A 21034-nucleotide genomic window follows, 5' to 3' on the forward strand; every position below is an offset into this window, starting at 1 on the left:
AGAATGTCAGTGATGATGCTTACACGTAAAGATAGGCCCATGATTATTGGAACTTTATCTTCAACATGTCCTGGCTAGTGAGACAACTTATGATGGTCTCTTTCCTGGCCACATGTGATGATTTGTTTTTCCTATCTGCATGTATGTATATTTTAGGACTTAGGGAGGTTTTGATGGATTCCCTTCAAACTTTCCAGCCACATGACACATCAATTTCTTGAGCACTAAATTCTGACATTATAAAAATTCCTTCTTTCTTGAGCACTAAATTCTGACATTATAAAAATTCCTTCTGTAATTCCCAATGGTCTATGTTTTGCAGGGTGGAGAATGTGACTCTTTCTATGTCGTTGGGAGTGGGGAGTTTGAGGTCTTAGCGACACAGGTGGGACCGTGGGAGTCGTTTTTTCACTTGATTCTATTTCAATGTCATTAAACTAACTGTGTGCGGTTCACTTACTCTCTGGAAATTATCAGATTCATCATTATCATAAAAAGAAGCTTGTCCCAATTAATTCTCATTGGATCTAGTTTGAAGTCTTCAACTTTGAATTAAAAATGCCAGGATGAGAAAAATGGAGAAGTTCCAAGGGTTCTTCAGCACTACACGGCTGATAAGCTGTCATCCTTTGGAGAGCTGGCTCTGATGTAAGATATCTGTTTCTTTCCGTTGTAATTCGTCACAATCAAATTCGAAATCGTTCTTTTATGGGAAAGTGAAATACGATCTAATGCTTCTAATCGCAGAGCTGTTATCTTTCGCCTTCTATTTTTACTCCAAGACAAGCCGTATGGTACTTGAAGAATATGTGGTACCTTGAAAGTTATATTATTGTGAAGCTTTACACCGATATGCTAGTGTAGTTCGTTCTTCCCATATCCTCTCTCACAATCTGAAGCAGCAATGCAATATGTCCGTTCTCTTCTTTAAATGAAGTGCTGGGTCCTATCAACCTGAGTTACCTATTTGGTAGTTATATCTTTTTGTGTGGATCGTAATATTGCAAGTTGCAACACCGTAGTACTAGTTTATTAGTTACAGTTGATTAATCTCAACTACTCTTTGGATCATCTGTAGAATTATTCTGACTATCTCTGTTTTTCGTTGAATTCAATTGCACCATAGGTACAATAAACCACTCCAAGCTTCTGTTCGTGCTGTCACCAATGGAATTTTGTGGGAACTAAAAAGAGAAGATTTTAGAAATATTCTTATGTCCGAGTTTACTAATTTGTCTTCGTTGAAGCTGCTGCGATCTGTAGATCTTCTCTCAAGATTGACAATTTTACAGCTAAGTCATATTGCAGAGTTGGTTTCAGAAGTGCCCTTTTCTGATGGACAGACAATAGTAAATGAGGTAGCTATTTCAAATTTATTTCCTTCCCTGCTTACACTTTGCCCCATTTAAAATGATAACTATTTTTATGACAACTACCTTGTGCTAGCTACATTCTCTTACACATGCTTTGGATTTTTTTTTTTTGCAGAATCAGGAACCTATGGGCCTATACATTATCCAGAAAGGGGTTGTAAAAATTACATTTGACATGGATTTAGTGAAATGTGAAAATGCATCAAGTCTCATGTGTGAAAACCAAAAGCAGGATGATACACATAACAAAAAAGGCATAACAGTTGAAAAGAGTGAAGGGAGCTATTTTGGGGAATGGACACTTCTTGGGGAACAAATAGCCTCCTTGAGTGTCATTGCTGTGGGTGATGTGGTATGTGCTATCTTAACTAAGGAGAAGTTTGATTCAGTTGTGGGTTCTTTGGCAAAGCTCTCACAGGATGATCTCAAGTATGTCTAAAATCTAGCGAGATTGAAGTTATTTAAGCAAAAGAAAAAAGATGTCTATATTCTTTGTTTTACATTTGGGGTCTGATAGATGTATGATGTAAAGGGATTGAAGCCTTTACTTTTTCTTCGTATCTACGACTAAAAGTTTTTCCACTAACATAATTATATAGGGCAAAGGGCCATCAAACAATTCTCTCTTCAGAATCTATCCCGAGCGTTGACACTTCTATGCTTGCAGATTTGCAGCTTGCCTATTTGGTGAGGGATTCTTGTACTTCTTCCTAACATATTTCTGAAAAACTTTTATGAGGCAGATGTATGAATATATTAGCTATTTGTCTAGGAGTGGCAGACTTGTTTGTATTCAACGGACTGCAGTGAGATTGGCCTAGTGCGTCTGAAAAACTCAGGTTGATTTTTCTTATGTCCTCAGTAGTGCTTCTTTTAAATGCTGAAAATTCCAGTGGCCATTCCTTTGGGGGCCTTTTCTCTTGGTTTACCTTGTGACTGACCAGTAATACCTATTAGAAGCAGTAAGTGGACGTACAAGATTCTTGATGATTGTATTCAGTACAGGAATTAACAATTGTCTCGTCTTTCTGCAGATAAACTGCTTAGCTTGAAGAGATTTTCAAAGCAGAAAATTAAGATGCTTGGCAAAGAAGAACAAGTACTAAAAGAGAAGAATCTATTGAAGCAAATGAACAGAGTAGCTTCAGTACCTAAAGTTTTATGCACCTGTGCTGATGAAACTCATGCTGGCATAATTCTGGACTCATGCCTGGCTTGCTCTATGGTAGCAATACTTCACAGCCCCTTTGATGAGGAGTCAGCACGTTTCTGTGCTGCATCCGTTGTCATTGCCCTGGAAGACTTGCACAATGTAAGTTGTCTAGAGGTCCTAGTTATTATAAGCACATGGTAATTTCAAGATTTAACTCTTTTCCTTTTGCCTTCTGTTTCTAGAATGGTATTCTCTATAGAGGTGTGTCTCCTGATGTGCTAATGTTAGACCAAACTGGCCATATACAGGTAAATATTTCTGTTGCTCATGTAGCTAATTGCTTTCAGAGTTCTTTTTATATGGACCTCCATAAATGACAATGATTCTGTTGCAATCAGGGCGTGTATGGTTTTCTGTATAAGAAAAAATAAGTTCCAGTATAAATATCTGTATTATCAATACGGTGTTTGAGCGACCCTTTTCAAAACAAATACGGTGTTTGGTTTCCGGTATAAATTTTTGCATAATATAGTGTTTGCTTTCCGGTATAAATTATGTATAACTAATAGTTGCATAACTTATACGGAAATCTATATATTATTCTATTCGGGATAATTATTTAATTAGAAATATTGAATTATCAATACCAAGATAAAGCTAAATTTTGACTTTGGTATTGCAACCTTTGCATAAGAATCCATGTATTTTTTTAAAAGGTAAGGTAATCTGTAGATAGTCGAGCACAAAGGATGTGCTGTAATAGCTGTATACTATTTACGGAAGCCAAAACAGCAAAAGGATGCCCCCATAAGAATTCATGTTATTTTTTTGGGAAAATGACACTGTATAGCCTCTCTCAGAATAATAGCCGAAAAAATGTATATTTTTTGTATATATATACATTCTGTATGGTATATACAAAAGTTATACAAATTTTATACACTTTTTCGGCTACCGAATATAAATAGTTTCTGGCGCGGGCTAAAAGTAATAGTACCCCTTATTTTTTCATTCCATAATAATCATTGAATTTTATTGTTCAGCGCTTAACAATCCATGTTTTGTTATTCACTGCTTAACCGCATAGTGATCCCTATATTATAATACCTGCATAACTAGTATGTGAAACAAACAACCAGAGTATGTCGTTGGTAATTACTTTTTCCAATAATGATATTCCTCTATTGATTTTCTGTAGCTAGTGGAGTTCAGATTTTCTAAGAAGATTCCTTCTGAGTTGGATGAGAGGACATTTACCATATGCGGGATGGCTGATTCTCTAGCTCCAGAAATAGTCCAAGGGAAAGGCCATGGCTTTGCTGCTGACTGGTAAAATGCTACTCCCACACCAGTCAAAATTTGTTGGAAGTACTACATATGACTCTTGAAAAAGTTAATTTGGTAAATAAAGCATTATGAATTATGGAGATGAAGAACTGGTTATCTTGGGTCTGTTCTAAGGAAACCTAATTTGACAGCGGAGAAGTACAATTGAGAGCAAAGAGTGCAGAGTTTGGAATTGCCTTAATATTATGCAAATGCTTAAGAGAACTTATACAAAGGCGCATGGGATATTCTGTCTATCATGACGTCTAAAACATATTTGGTTATCCAATGATTCAATGACTATCATAAAGTCATGCAAGCATAATTAATGAGCTTCAGCAGCCATATTAGCCCTGTTAACCATGGAATATCTTGAAGTTTTGAAATAATTACTATAGGTTAATGATGCATAAATTACTACAAAATGAGATACCATGAGATACTTAGTCTGATTGCTTAACATTAAAAGAGGTGTATGGATTATCATGCTTTGGCAATTAGTTTAAGAGGATGGTGATCATCTGGGAGTTGTGTATCTAGAAATGAATAAGTGTCCCGTCCCTTCTGACTATAAGATTACAAACGCGAATTTATCATTTTGTTTTAACTCCTATAACAAGTGGTTGTGTATGCATGTGTATATATTTTGTGTGATATATCAAATGGGCAAAGGATAATTCATCCATGATCTCATGGTTATGAGGTATGAGTTTAGCTTTAGAGTCACCAAGCCGTACCCTTAAGGCATGCACAATGGGATCGTTATTGCTAGTAGAGGCTAACTTGCAGCCAGCCCTGTCTGGTCAATGAAAATGCTTCTCTTGTTTCTTTTTTGAGGTTTGGGGAATGATGAGATAATGAAGTTAGGTAGATTGCTCTTTCATATTGAAAATTTCTGGAAACAAATCCAATAGCTTCAAAATGATGAAGGTGTATAGTGGAGGCACATAGAAGTAATGTAACATAATTCTTTAAACCTTTGAATGAACAAATGTCTGAGGTTGGTTAATGGAGAAGCCTCTGCAACTTGAGTAAACTGGAAGACAGTAATGAGTGACTTGTGAGGCTACCTATTTGAGCATCTCCTACTCCCCCTCCGTGTCTTTCTTCTCAAAGAGTGCAATCAAAATTCTAATGGTCTCTCTCCCCTCTAAGGAAAAGAGAATAGAATAATCTTATAAGGCTTGCATTGACTATCATGTGTTTGGAAGCGTCTTTGAGTTTCACTGGACACACTTTGATAGTAACCAGAAATAGATAATAGAAGAAATAGAACAAAGAAGTTTATATTACTGGCAATAGTTTGTGCAAGAATCTGAAAAACAAATACACCAATAAAGTTGTCCGTATGGAGAGGAAAAGGCTCCAGAATAAAGTAGTTTTAATTCTGAAAAGATACTTACACATTATTGGATCTATTATTTATATAATAGGCTGACCATAACTACTGCATAACCAATTAGGATAAAGACAGATAACTTTTAATAACTATAAACAGATAACTTCTAATAACTGTATAAAAACTGCTCAATCCTCCATAACTTAAAGCTCCAGGAATTTGAGAAGAGGTAGATCATTATCTTCTCCTATATTTCTTTGCTTCTTCCTCCTTGAATAAGTATGGAAGATACGTGGCTTGTCAGTACACCTCTCCTAGAAAGACGAATTGTCCTCAAGGCGAAATTCGGGAAATTGTGCCCACACAATTATTATCTTCCACACTCTGCATCGTTCTCTTCTTGCATCAACTCCAGTTGAGCAAAAGTCACAGATTTGCAGCGATGACCAGGGCTAAACTTTTCTCCACAATGATAGAAGAGGCCTTTGTCTCGCCAAATTTGTTGTTTAGGAGTCAATGAGCGAGTGTTTGGAAGTGATGGTGGTTGAAAAGAACATGTAATTGGTTGGCGGGATGACAGAAAATTGAAGGATTCTCGAGCCGTTAAAGATGATGTCCCAACTGAAGAAGGTCGTGATACAGAAGGCCAAGTGGGTGCCTTACTGGACCGAGTTGGTCACTGTTTTCCTTCATATTATAAAGCCAGGCTCATTGCCTTGTACACAAATGTTTGTGAATCTTAATGTCTATGCGAAGGCCTTCTTTGAGCCCACTAAGGAAAACTCCGAGCAAATAGTGTTCTGGCCAATTTTGCACACGCGCGGTTGTTTGCAAATTCTTGCCTATACTCGAGCAATATTCCAGTTTGTTGGATATCACAGAGATGTTCGTCAGGGTTTTGAAACTCAGTAGGTCCGTAATTTTCTTGCATAACTTTCACCAATTCGTCCCAATAGTAAATGGTTCGCTCGCTGTTGATCCAAGCGAAAAGATCCAATGCATCTCCTCCTAAGTACATCGAAGCTACATCAACCTTGCAATCCCCAGGCGTTTGATAGTACTGTGATGGTATTGGAGATACTTCTCTGCTTTCAGAATCCAGCCTCTAGGATCACCTCTCATACTTTGGAAATTCCATCTTTGTCTGCGAACACTGGGAAGTTTCTCGATGCCAACTGATGTTAACCTCACCCTCTTCTGGTATGACTTTAGCTTTCCCTTTATTGCTGTAATCGCCACTGTTCTATGCCTTTAATCAACCACATTAGTGGCTAAAGCATCTATGGCCTCCGATTTTGCTGCTATAGTTGTCAATTGTTGGGCAATCGGATCAAGAGTCGGAATGATGGGTTCGCTGTGGGAAGCGTTGGTCTGTATGTTCACCATGGCAAATCTTACTGCTCTGATATCAAACTGATAGTAACCAAAAGTAGATAATAGAAGAAATAGAACAAAGAAGTTAATATTAGTGGTAATAGTTTGTGCAAGAATCTTAAACACAATTACACCAATCAAGTTGTCCATATGGAGAGGAAAAGGTTCCAGAATAAAGTAGTTTTAATTCTGAAAAAATACCTACACATTACTAGATCTATTATTTATACGGAAAATGTCCAAATATGCCCTTGTACTATACGAAATTGAGCACATTTGCCCTTCGTTAATACTTTAGCTCAAATATACCCTTACCGTCACATAGTTGGTCCATATATGCCCTTAGAGTTACACAGTTGGCCCATATATGCCCTTTTCGAAACGGAATCCACCTAAACTAATTAGCTCTTTCGTTAATTGTATTAAAGTGTATTACAAACACTATTTCCTTTTTATTAGTACTTTTTTTTCTTTACCTTTCTCTTTTCTTTCTTCTTTTTCTTTTCTTCTCTTTTTTTTCCCTTTTTCTTTCTCTCTTATCCGATTTCCTCCATTACTGATGTCCTCTCCATTTTCGTCACCAATTTCACTTGACAAAACTCATGAATTCCAATTACTAAGAAAATTCTCCCATAATAATATTTTTATAGATCGTATGTTTGTCAATTTTTTAATTTTTATTGAACATATATTTAGTTATAAAATATTTAACAAAGTAAGACTGAAATAATATTTATGTAACAAAAAATCCGAAAAATCCAACAAAACTGAACAATCCAAACCGATATAATGGTTTGGTTTGGTTTTGATAAAAACCGAACCAACCCGTTCCATGTACACCCCTAATTTACATAGTTAATAAAACAAAATAGAAAATGTCCAGCTGAAAAAAGACTAACAACTCAAATTTATAACACTACAACTTGAACTCTAGGCTTTTAATCATTAAATTATCTTTGTGGAAACAATTTAAATATTTTGGTCTTTTGAGTATTGTTAAATGTTGAGATGTTTTTATTATTTTAAAGTTTAAACTATAATTTTTGGACAATTTAATTTCGTTTATTTAGAGGGCCAGTGAAATTGGAACTTGATTACCTTATGGGAAAATTTTCTTAGTAATTGGAATTCATGAGTTTTGTCAAGTGAAATTGGTGACGAAAATGGAGAAGACATCAGTAATGGAGGAAACGGATAAGGGAGAAAGAAAAAGGAAAAAAAAGAGAAGAAAAGAAAAAAGAAGAAAGAAAAGAGAAAGGTAAAGAAAAAAAGTATTAATAAAAAGGAAATAGTATTTGCAATACACTTTAATACAATTAACGAAAGAGCTAATTATTGGGTGGATTCTGTTTCGAAAATGGCATATATGGGATAACTGTGTAACTCTAAGGGCATATATGGACCAACTATGTGACGGTAAGGGCATATTTGAGCTAAAGTATTAACGAAGGGCAAATGTGCTCAATTTCGTATAGTATAAGGGCATATTTGGACCTTTAACCTTAGCTACTGCATAACCAATTAGGATAAAGACATAACTTCTAATAACCATAAACAAATAACTTCTATAGAAACTGCTCAATCCTCCATAACTGAAAGCTCCAGGAATTTGAGAAGAGGCAGATCATTATCTTCTCCTATATTTCTTTGCTTCTTCCTCCTTGTATGAAAGATACATGGCTTATCACACTTCTTTGATTAGCGAGCACCCTTTGTTGAGACATCATGATTCTTCGAGTCTTCAGCTGCATACATTTTTCTCAAAATGTCTTGAGTGCTTCTTTTGTGGCATAAGCTATTTCTCCAATTTGTGGTGCTGACGAATATTTGCTGGTTGAAATTGTCAGGTGGGCATTGGGAACATTGATCTACTTCATGCTACACGGTGAAATGCCATTTGGATCATGGAGAGAGAGTGAGCTTACATTTGCAAGGATTGCTAAAGGACAGTTTACACTTCCACATACATTCAGCCAAGAAGCTGTTGATCTCATTACCAAGGTATCGTCAAGTCTAAGGAGTTGATTGATGACTGGAATTAGAAAAATGACTGATAGTATATATTACTTTCTTATCCCTTCTTTTTGTTTCCTTAAAATCAACAGCAAGAAGTATTAGTTATATACAACAATACTGCGTCTCAATCTCAAACAAGTTGGGGTCGGCTATATAAATCCTCATTGACCATGTTCCCCATCTAAATTCAACTAGGTCAACATTATACAAAATAAAAAATAGAAAAATGAGAAGTATTGAAAGTTATAAAATATAGAAGATGAGAAGTATAAGTTCTTTATCTTTTTGTTATACAAATTCTCCAATTTCTTGTTATTTTTCCTTGTATCGTGATGTAAATTTCGTGCCAGTTACTTCAAGTTGATGAAAAGCTGAGACTCGGAAGCCAAGGTGTTCACTCTCTAAAAAATCATCCATGGTTTTCTGGTGTTGATTGGAAAGAAGTAGCAGATCATCGAAGTCCTGTTCCTGCAGAGATTCTATCTCGTATAAGTCAACGCTTGGAAAACCATGGTGATGACAACATAGCTTCCCTACATTCCCCTATTCGGGACTTGGAGGAGCTTAACACTCCAGAGTGGCTTGAAGACTGGTAGCGCGTTTTGAATAAAGTTTTGCCCATCACATTCCAGGATGCTGCTAGCGGCAAAATTGACCAGCTTATTGTTTCAGAACTGTCCTGTTGGAGAATCAGTCAAATGAACTGAGTAAGGTGCCGCTTCTAAATCATGTTCTCCTGTTGATCAACCACGTGGCGGCCTAGGGAGAAATGTCTTTCTGCTTTTCTTGGACAATCATAAGCTTATGCTACAGGTATTATAATTTTTTTTTTTATTTCTGTTCTTTTATAAAGTTTACTATGCTTCTGTAAATATGTTATGTGTAAATCAAACAGAGCCCCTTTCTTTTTATCGCACCCTAATCTTCGCCCCCCCCCCCCCCACCCCCCCAAACCAAAAAGAGAAGAAAAGAAAAAGAAAATGGAGGTATCTCTTAAAAGCCAGTGGCTGAGAGAAGCCATTTTTTAGCATTGTTGCACCACCTTATCAGATTTTAGGTTTTACATTTGGATAGAATGAAGAGCTTTTTATTCTGTAAAGAATTCTCCAAATTTGGAGCTATAATGCCTTGTTTCAAACCTATTCTAGTTATTTGAGGTTTTCCTCCCCTCTGCCTTGTTTAGTATTGCAGATTTCACCGTCTTACGCCACCAAAAACATGATATGGGCAATTGACAATTTCACTTTAATTTATTGAGAGTTCTCAGCATTTATGGTATAGATACGAGGACCAACTACAAATTGATTAATGGGCATCTCGTTTAGCTAAGCTAACTTCTGTTATATAAGTAGCAGCCTGTTACATGATGTACATGTAGTTATGAACTATTGTGCATCTTTTCTTCCTCTATCGTTTGCAAAACAGCCTGTTACATGTACATGTAGTTATAGTTGTCACACCTCATTTTTCGGGTAGAAAAGAGTTTTTTCAATTAACGCATCATAGTGATAAACTCATGTACTCACTCTCAGAGTACTCAATCTCACTGTTTCACTCCCACTCATCAATCTTAATCGCTTAGCATTATATGGTACCTGCACTCACTACTGGTATGTTAGACTTAGGAAGGACGGATCCTGTCCAAGCGCTAATATAAAACCAATATGGCCTGTTGTGGTGTGCAGTCCGATCCCATAATAATAGATAAAGCCTATAAGGCTTGCTGCGGCGTGCAATCCGATTCATAATAGTAACATATATAAAGCCAAGAAGGACTACTACGCCGTGCAGCCTGATCCACAACCTCACTCACAACACGGCTCTCATGCCCTAACTCAGTCATCAATCTATCCAGTCTCTCGGACTCACAAATCTCATGCCAATCAGCCCAAACAATGATACATGATGCAACAATAAAAGACAAAAGAGACTGAGATATGATATGCAAATGATGGATGTGACAGAGTACATAATTGCAATTTAAGCAAATAGTTCAATAGCAGAAATGACCTCAGTGGGTCCCAACAAAATAAGCATATAGCATAAACAAGATTTCTAACATGGATTGCATCTCAATTACTCTAACACGTAGGGATTCCATGAATAACAACAAGGTTTGATAACTATACGGTACCACATAATCAACCGACAATTACCACGGTGCACGGCCACACGCCCATCACCTAGCATGTGCGTAACCTCCATTCTAACCACATAACACGTATTTTAGGGATTTATACCTTCAAAACCAAGTTTAGAAGTGTTACTTACCTCAAACCGCGCAAATCCCTACTCCAACAAGCCCTTGGCTCCGAACGACTCGAATCTAGCCACAAACAACTTAGTACAATCAATACAAACTACAGGAATCGATTTCGTACGATAAAGCTAAGTTCTTTAACCAAAGTCAAAAAGTCAACCTCGGGCTCACGTCTCGGAATTAGAGATAAAATTTACAAAATCCGAACACCCATTCAATAACGAGTCCAACCATACCAAAATCATCTAATTCCGACCTCAAATCGCCTTTCAAATACTCAAAATATAGTTTATGAAGTTTCTCCAATTTTTTCAAACCCAAAACACTAATTAAATGGTAAAAATAATGATAGATTAATGTAGATTAACCAAATCTGAGTTATAATCACTTACCCAATCAATTCCCTGAAAATCCATTCAATAATCGCCTCAATCCGAGCTCCCAAAGTCCCAATGTGAAATAATACTCTAACCCTCGTTTTTGAAATTATATAATCTGCCCAAACATCATTCTTCACGAACGCGGAAAGTGCTTCGCGTTCGCGAAGCACAAAATCTCAGCTGCCCAAAAATCCTTTTATGCGAACTCGAGAACTACCTCGCGAACACGATGATCAAAGAACCCATGCCTACGCGAGCGCGAACCATCTCCCGCGAACACGAAGCCTGGTGTCCCACCTGTCTCATCCTTCCACGTGAATGCGAGTCCACTCCCGCGATCGCGATGCACAAACTCCCTATTCGTTCGCGAACATGAAGAAAAAACTTCACCTGCCACCTAGATACACTTCACGAACGCGAGACCTCTCTCGCGAACGCATATAAGGAAACCAACACCAGAATTTTTGTAGCTTTACAAGGCCAAACTCAATCCGCAATTAATCCGAATCTCACCCGAGGCTCTCTGGACCCCATCCAAACATACCAACACATCCTAAAATATCATACGAACTTAGTTGAACCCTCAAATCACATCAAACAATATTCGAAAACACAAATCGCACCCCAGTTCAAGCCTAATGAACTATTGAACTTCCAACTTCTAAAACCAATGCCGAAACACACCAAATCAACTCCAATTGACCTCAAATTTTGCACCAAGCCATAAATGACACAACAGACATATTCCAACTCTCGGAACCAAAATCCAAGCTCGGCAACAATAAGGTCAACTCTCGGTCAAACTTCTCAACTTCCCAAACCTTTAACTTTTCTACTTTCGCCAATTCAAGCCAAAACGACCTACGAACCTCCAAATCAATATCCGGACATAGTCCTAAGTCCAAAATCACCATACGGAGCTATCAGAACCGTAAAAACTCCATTCCAGAGTCGTTTACACATAAGTCAATATCCGGTCAACTTTTTCAATTTAGGCTTCCAACCTTGGGACTAGTGTTCCAATCCATTTCGAAACATCCCCGGAACTAAACCAACCACTCGGCAAGTCACATAACAACAAACGATCATAGAATAAGCAATAAATGAGAACAGAGCTACAATACTCAAAACGTCCGATCGGGTCGTTACACTCTCTAACGGTTCGTAACACATCATAACCTTAGAGATATTATGAACAATCTAGAATACAAAAGACCAACTACTATGTTTGGTCCGCCTGACTGTATGAACCACTTTTAGACATACCAGGATCGGGATCCAGAGCGACTCCTGTAACGCGAAATAAAGGTACATACCCTTTACTACCGCATCAACTTGTCACTAAATAGGCAAGTGAATACTTTTTCATCGAACTCATACTATGTACCTAGAATCTTACACTTGCCTAGATATAATAAAGTCTGTTGACTAGGATCACATTACTCACCTCGACTTCAATTATTTCTCAATATCACAATAATGAGCACTATGAGCAAAATAGTATTATGCTACTTGCTCACCTCTCCAGCAGAGGAAAAGTTCGAAAAAATTCCCTCATAAGGAACAAGAATCTGGAACAATTCTATCACGATCCCAATTCCCAACTATAGGTCGTGATGGCGCCCAACTTCGTCGTTAGGCAAACCAACGGTGAACTATCTATTTAATTGCTCATTTTATTACTTTTAAAATCTTGAATTTTATTTAATAAAGAACTAAGTATGGTAAGTCATGGTGATATAAAGCATAAATAAAACATAAAAATAAAATGATGATAATATTAAGCAAAAACCATAAACATTTACTAGAACTTCCCCAAAACTCGGAGTCACAAGTGCACGAGCAATCTAGTAGAATATACAAACGACTACAACTATTGTCTGAAATGAAATAGACAGAAATATAAAATGCAATAGGAAGGAGACTCCGGGTGCTGCAGGTCGGAGCATGGGGGAGCAACTCACTACTAAGTCTCCGGATAATATGGATGCGCGCCCGAACACACACTAGATGTACCTGCCTCAGTACCTGCACAATTTGCGAAGAAGTGTAGTATGAGTACATAATCAACGCGTACCCAGTAAGTATCTAGTCTAACATCGAAGAAGTAGTGACAAGGGGTCGATATCAACACTTACTAGTGGTCAAGAAATAAAGTACAAGAATTATAAATAGGCATGAAATATAACAGTATCAATGGAATAAGAAACAGTAAATAACGTTGATCATTTAACATAATATCAGTTTAAAATACCCAAATATCACATGTCATCTCAACAAATAAGAACCATCAAGTAAATAACAGTTTAAGCTTCGAAGGGGATAATTCCCTCTTACATGATTAGGCAAGAGATTTACCTTGTTTCCAAGTCCTCTTCTCGGCCCTCAAACCATACTAATAACCTCAAAATAACTCCGAACAACCCGAAATTAGTCAAAAGTCGTACAAACTAATCAATCTATGCCCAAAAGTTCATAATTCATCTATTAGAGCAATTACCCAACCCAACTCGAAAAGTTCCTAAAAGTCACCCCGAGCCCAGGTGCCCGGATTTTGAAAATTTTCATAGATAAATGTTAACCATGACCTTTCGAACTCAAATATATAATTTCTACTCAATCTCATAATCAATTTCGCGGTCTAATCCCATTTTTACCAAACCCTAGGTTTCTCAACATAATCCCATAATTTTTCATAATTTCTATATTAAAATTTACCCATAATCTATGTATTAAACTCACATTAGGTAGAAATCACTTACCTTAAGATGCTAGGTGAAAATCCCTCTCCAAGAAGCACTAAAATCGGCCAAACTAATGTAAAATGAGAGAAAATGAGACTAAGTCGTGATTTTAAAACATGTTTTTCCCAGTGGCCCTTCTACGTGATCGTGAAAGGTGCCTCGCTGTCGCAAAGGAAAACCAGTCATCGCCTAGAAAACTCTCCTTCGCAAAATGTAAATATGGGCCAACCTCTCTGAAGAGTGCATAGTCACCACCGGAATAAAGTGTGTAGATTTGGTTAGTCTGTCGACAATGACCCAAATGACATCAAATTTCTTCAATGTTCGCGACAACCTAACTATGAAATCCATAGTGATGTGCTCCCATTTCCACTCTGATATAATCATCTATTGAAGTAGGTCACCTGGCCTCTGGTGCTCAAACTTAACCTGCTACCAGTTTATACATCTCACCACATACTCAACTATGTCCTTCTTCATCTGCCACCACCAGTAATGCTGCCTCAGGTCACGATACATCTTCGTGACACCTGGATGAATAGAATACCGTGAACTATGTGCCTCATCTAGTATCGTCTCCCTCTGGCCATCAATATTAGGAACACATATGCGACCCTGGAGTCACAAAACACCATCATCACCAATAGTAACCTCCTTTGCATCACCCATTAGTACCGTCTCTCTAAGAACCAGCAAGTGCGAATCATGGTACTGGCGATCCTTGATCTCCTCGAATAAAGAAGACTGAGCCAAAACACAAGCAAGAACTCGACTAGGCTCTGAAATATCCAACCTCACAAGTCTGTTAGCTAAGGACTGAATGTCCAAAGCCAATGGCCTCTCCCCTGCTAAAATGAATGCCAAACTACCCATACTCTAGGCCTTTCTGCTCAAAGCATCCGCAACCACATTCGCCTTGCCTGGATGATAGAAGATAGTAATATCATAATCCTTCAGTAACTCAAGCCACTTGCATTACCTCAGATTAAGCTCCCTCTGATTGAACAAATGTTGCAAGCTGTGGTGATCGGTGTAGACCTGACACGACACCCCATAAAGATAATTCCTCCAGATATTGAGGGCATGAACTATCGCGGCCAACTCCAAATCATGCATAGGGTAATTCTTCTCGTGGGGCTTCAGCTGACATAAAGCATATGAAATAACTCGCCCCTCCTGCATCAATACATAACCCAAGCTAATGCGTGAAGCGTCGTAATACACAGTATACATCCCTGAACCGGAGGGCAAAACTAATACTAGTGCTATAGTCAATGCGGTCTTGAGCTTCTGAAAGCTCGTCTTGCAATCATCGGACCATCTAAACTGAGCACTCTTTTGGGTCATTCTAGTAAATGGAGTATCAATAGACGAGAAGCCTTCCACAAACTGACGATAATAACCTACTAGCCCTATGAAACTCCTAATCTCGGTCGCTGTGTTAGGACGAGGCCAACTTTGAACTTCCTCGATCTTCTTGGGATCCACCATGATACCCTCACCTAATACAACATGCCCCAAGAAAGCCGTAGAATCTAACCATAACTCGCACTTGGAGAACATAGCATATAGCTTTTGTTCATGCAAGGTCTGAAGCACAATTCTTAAATGTTGCGCGTGCTCCTACATATTACGCGAGTAGATTAATATGTCATCAATGAAGACAATGACAACTGAGTCAAGATATGGCATGAACACTCAATTCATCAAATCCATAAATTTTGCCGGGGCGTTAGTCAAGCCGAAGGACATCACAAGAAATTCATAGTGCACATATCTAGTCCGGAAAGCCATCTTTGGAACATCCGAAGCACAAATCCGTAGTTGATGATACCCAGATCTCAAGTCGATCTTAGAGAACACTCTAGCACCCTATAACTGATCAAACAAATCATCAATGCGTCGAAACAGGTACTTATTCTTGATAGTGGCTTTGTTCAACTAGCGGTAATCAATGCACATCCGCATACTCCCATCCTTCTTCTTCACAAACAATATCGGTGCACCCCAAGGCGACACATTCAGCCTGATGAACCCCTTCTCGACAACTCCTCAAGCTGCTCCTCAACTCCCTCAACTCATTTGGAGCCATGCGATAAGGTGAAATAGATATAGGATGGATGCCTGGTGCCAAATCAATGCTGAAATCGATATCATGATCTGGTGGCATGCATGGTAGATCAGAAGGAAATATACCGGAGAACTCCCGCACCACAGGCACTAAATCAATCATGAGTCTCCACAGCATTATCCCGAACATAAGCCAGATAGGCCAAACAACCCTTCTCGGCCATATGTTGGGCCTTCAAGAAAGAGATAACCCGACTAGATGTACTGATAGATGAGCCCCCCACTCCAATTTAGGAAACTCTATCATCTCCAAGGTAACGGTCTTGGAATGGCAATCAAGAATAGCATGGTACAGAGACAACTAGTCCACACCCTGGATGACCTCAAAGTCGGTCATATCAAGCAATAGAAGATCCGCTCTGGTCTCATAACCACATAAAGTCACTACACAAGACTGGTAAATCCAATCCACAACAACAGAATATCCCACTAGCGTGGACACATATACAGGAACATTCAAGGACTTATAAGAGACATCCAGATAAGGAGCAAATAGAGAAGATACACATGAATAAGTAGAACCTAGATCGAATAGTACAAAAGTATCCCTACTACAGACAGAAAGAATACATGTGATTACAACGTCTTAGGCTACTGCATCCGGTCTGGCTGGAAAGGCATAGAAGCTAGCCGGAGCACCACCTGGCTGGCCTTCACCTCTAGGGTGATCCCTACCTACCTGCCCTCTGCCTATGGCTGGCTGGACGAGCGGTGCGACAGCTGGTGCGATGATCATAGGCTTATGGACCTGCTGTACTGCCTTGTCCCGAAGCCTGTGGTAAAACCTCCTCATGTCACCAAGCTTCCCGCTTTCGTAGCAACCTCTCAGGGTGGAAGATTGCTGACCCTGAGTCTGACCCTGGTGTCCTAAATAGCCACTAGAGGAACCTGGAATAGCCAGTGGGTGGTAGGTACTCTCTGGAATGGCACTGAAGTAGGGCCGCATTGGAGCAACCCGAGCAAGCGGTGGTGTTGAATACATGGGCCTGCTAGACTGGACTCTCATGAACTGACCTCTAACCCCCAGACGGGGCGCCACTAAATCCGCTAGAATGTTGAGGCCGCTTATCCCCTGCCTTATACAATTGGCCCTAGATGCGGATACCCTCAATTCTCCGAGTTATCCCTACAACCTGCTCGTAAGAAGTCCCCATCTCAACCTCTCAGGCCATAGTAACCTGGATACCATAATGCAAGTCCGCAATAAACCTCTACACTCTCTCTACATCTGTGGAGAGTATTAAAAGTGTGTGGTGAGACAACTCAGAGAATCTCGCCTCATAGTCGGTCACAGACATCTGACCCAGTTGGAGCCGCTCGAACTGACCCCGTAACTATTCCCTTTAAGAGGTGGAATATATCTCTCCAAAAAGAGACGTGTGAAATGGTCCAAAATCAAGTGAGGCGAACCTGCTGGCCTGCTATAGAGATAAGACTGCCTCCATCTGCGGGCCTTCCCCTCCAGCTGAAATGTTATGAAGTCCACCCCGTTGGACTTCAATACTCCCATATATGCAGTATGTCCCTGCAACGATCAATGAAGTCATGTGGGTCCTCTAACTACTCAGTGCCAAAGACACGAGGATGAAGCTTAATCCATCTGTCCAACCGCTTGTACTGCTCAATGGTCGCGGCTGGTCTGGGCTCTGGTATAACCACTGTAACCGGCTGGGCCCACTCGCAAATAGTGCACCTAGGTTCTGATTAAAGGTAACAGCGTGCCATGGAGCCTGAGCGGTAAGGGTCTGTGCTTCCCCTCCCGCCTGAGATATGGCCGGATCTGCCGAAAAATAGCCTGGCCTGAGTCAATGAATCCATGAACCGCAGCATACGGCCCATGACCTCCTAAAATCCCGATGCAGTCATAAAATTTGCCGAGGCCGATTCAGCTGCAGGCGCCTCATCCTGTCCTCAATAACACGATCCTTCACTGGACCCACTGGTGGTATAATAGGAGCAACTCTAGTACGCCCTCGTCCTCTAGCAGGAGTTGTGGCCCTCTCTCGGCCTCTGCCTCGGCCTCTAACATCCGGGGGAGCAGTGCCTATGCTACTAGGTAAACCCGTAGCACGCGTTCTCACCATATGTGAGAGAATAAGAGAAATATACTTAGCATAACATCAACTGCACGACAGGAGATGAAGAAAGGGCAGTTTCCTAACAACCTATAGTCTCTCGAAGATAAGTATGAACGTCTCCTGTAATGACCCAGCTAGTTGTTTTGAGTATTGTAGCCCCGTTCCCCCATTTATTGCTTATTATATGTTCATATTTTGTTATGTGACTTTTCGTGGTGGTTGGTTTTGTTCTGGAGATGTTTCAGAATGAATTAGGACACTTAGTCCCAAGTTGGAAGCCTACGTTGAAAGAGTTTACCAGATGTTGACTTATGAGTACACAACTCCAGAATGGTATTTTGATAGTTTCGATAGCTCTGTATGGTGATTTTAGACTTTGGAGTGTCTGAATATTGATTTGGAGATCCGTAGGTCGTTTTGGCTTGAATTGGTGAAAGTTGAAAAAATGAAGGTTTGAAGAGTTGAGAAGTTTGACCGAAAGTTGACTTTGTTGATACCGGGCTCAGATTTTGGTTCTGTAATTGTAATAGGTCCATTGTGTCATTTATGACTTGTGTGCAAAATTTGAGGTCAATCGGAGTTGGTTTGATAGGTTTCAGCATCGATTGTAGATGTTGGAAATCCCTTAGTTTCAATAGGCTTGAATTGAGGTGCCATTCATGTTTTTGATCTTATTTGGTGTGGTTTGAAGCCTCGACTAAGTTCGTATGATGTTTTGGGATGTGTGGTATGTTTGGATGGGGTCCCGGAGGCCTCAGGAGTGATTCGGATTGAAATCGAATTAATATTTGGACTTGAGGAAGTGTTGAAGGATTTCAGGTCTGGTGCAATCGCACCTGCGAAGAATTGGTCGCAGGTGCGCGATCGCAGAAGCGGTCTTGGCATCACAGGTGCGGAAGGTACTGGTGGCTGGGGGTTGCGCAGGTGCGAAGAGGTGTCCGCATCAGCGAGCATGCAGATGTGGGAATTGGAGCGTAGAAGCGGAGGGGCAGATTGGTGTGGTTTTCCGCAGAAGCAAGTTTGTTGCGCATGTGCGCGTGCGCATAAGCGCTTGTTTGGCCGCAGAAGCGGAAGTTGGCTAGGAGGTCTCAGGCTGCAGACGTGGCCACCTTTCCGCAAAAGCAGTACCACAAAAGCGGTTATGTGACCACATGTGCAGAATCACTAGCAGAAGGTTTAAATATGAGGGTTTCGTGAATTCTCTCATTTTGGACTTTGCAAGCTCGGCTAGTGACGATTTTTGGAGAGGTTTTCACCTAGATTGAAGAGGTAAGTGACTTTTGATCATTTTTATTCATTAATATTGAATACCCATTGAATTTTCCACTTAGATTATGTGTTTTTGAGGTGAGATTTGGGGGATTTTGGACTAGGGCTTGGAGAGTGAGATTTGGGGGTTTGAAGGTTGATTTGTGGTCCGAATTGGATGATTTTGATATGGTTGGACTCATTATTGAATGGTTGTTCGGACTTTGTGAATTTTGTCGGTTTTCGAAGCGTGGGCCCGGGGTTGACTTTTAATATTTGGTTAAAGATCTTAGCTTTATCATTTAGAATCAATTCCTATAGCTTTTATTGATAGTAGTACGTTATTTTTGGTTAGATTCGAGCCTCCCGGGGATAGCAGAGTGATTTGCTTTGCTTGAGGTAAGTATCTTATATAAACTCGGTTGAGGCACTAGTTGCTTGAATTATTGTGATAGCTACGTGCTATTGCGTGCGCACATGTGTGGGGTTTTGCCCATGTGTTGACACTGTGGGTATTTATTCATGATCGAGTTGTGCTCAGGTTATAATAAGCCTGAAATTGATTGTTAAACCTTAAGCTATGATATTTCGCACATTTGTGACATTGTTGTGAACTATTTGAGCCATATTTGAGACCACATGGGGGTTCAATCCCCGAATGAACTGATAAATGTTATTCTCTAATGAAATTGTCGTTTTGAGCTATAATAGTACACCTTGCACATGCCTACACTTTAGCATGTTGTTTATACCAGTCCAAGAGCATGAGATTTGTTATTCGTTCATTACAAACATGTATACTTGTTTAATTTCTCATGTATGATATGACTGGACTGGGTGCCTCTGACCACGCCAGGCGGATTGTGTTGTTGTGCATATGACCATGCCAGGCGGATTGTATTGTTATGCATGTGACCTCGCCGGGCAGATTGTGTTGTTTTGCTTGTGTCTATGTCGGGCGGATTTGTGTTGTTATGCATGTGACCATGCCAGGCGAATTGTGTTGTTGTGCCTGTGACCATGCCGGGTGGATTGTGTTGTTATGCCGATGACCACGCCGGGCTGGTAGCACGTTGAATTGGCCGTGCTTGCGTGTGGATATGGATCCATCCCCCTAGGGTCACCCTCTCATGTTTCTCTCTTGATGGTGTACACGGTTATTGAGGAAACTGATCAGTGGTTTCGTACGGATATGGAAAAGTTGAGGAAATATGGCCAGTGTTTTTTTTGGATTTTGCAGTTTATCTTTACTTGCAATTTCCTTGATCATTTATCTGATTTAACTGCATATCATCTCTATATGCCGAGTATTGACTAAGTAGGGTATTTGAGAAAGCTGTACACATACACACACATATGTTTTCTTACTGGACTTATAATTTGATTCCGTTATTGTTCTATATCGGTTTAAAATATGAAACTACACAGGTGATAGCCATCATCATTTAATAATTTGTGTTTCTCTCACCTCGCCGCGTTTATTTACGATACTTATTGGGTACATTGGGTCAGTTGTACTCATGCTATACTCTGCACTTAATTGTACAAATCCGGGTGTGGGGACCAGTTATCAGCAATAGACTTGCTTGTTGGTCTATCTGTTAGAGGCGAGG

At 39.7% G+C, this 21034-nt stretch overlaps 1 protein-coding gene across 1 annotated transcript; it reads left to right on the top strand.

Annotated features, from left to right (window-relative positions):
• Window positions 1-297: 297 nt before the first annotated feature.
• LOC107817514 (protein phosphatase 2C and cyclic nucleotide-binding/kinase domain-containing protein-like) lies at window positions 298-9178 on the top strand (the record flags this gene model as incomplete). Its single annotated transcript, NM_001326000.1, is given in 11 exon segments — window positions 298-385; window positions 566-648; window positions 1127-1358; window positions 1489-1802; window positions 1973-2060; window positions 2146-2212; window positions 2408-2685; window positions 2769-2834; window positions 3725-3855; window positions 8413-8566; window positions 8932-9178. Coding segments are annotated over 11 exon segments (1740 nt in total). The 5' UTR covers window positions 298-304.
• Between the last annotated feature and the right edge of the window lie 11856 nt (window positions 9179-21034).

The sequence above is a fragment of the Nicotiana tabacum genome, chromosome 13, assembly GCF_000715075.1.
Source record: "Nicotiana tabacum cultivar K326 chromosome 13, ASM71507v2, whole genome shotgun sequence".
Taxonomy (NCBI): Eukaryota; Viridiplantae; Streptophyta; class Magnoliopsida; order Solanales; family Solanaceae; genus Nicotiana; species Nicotiana tabacum.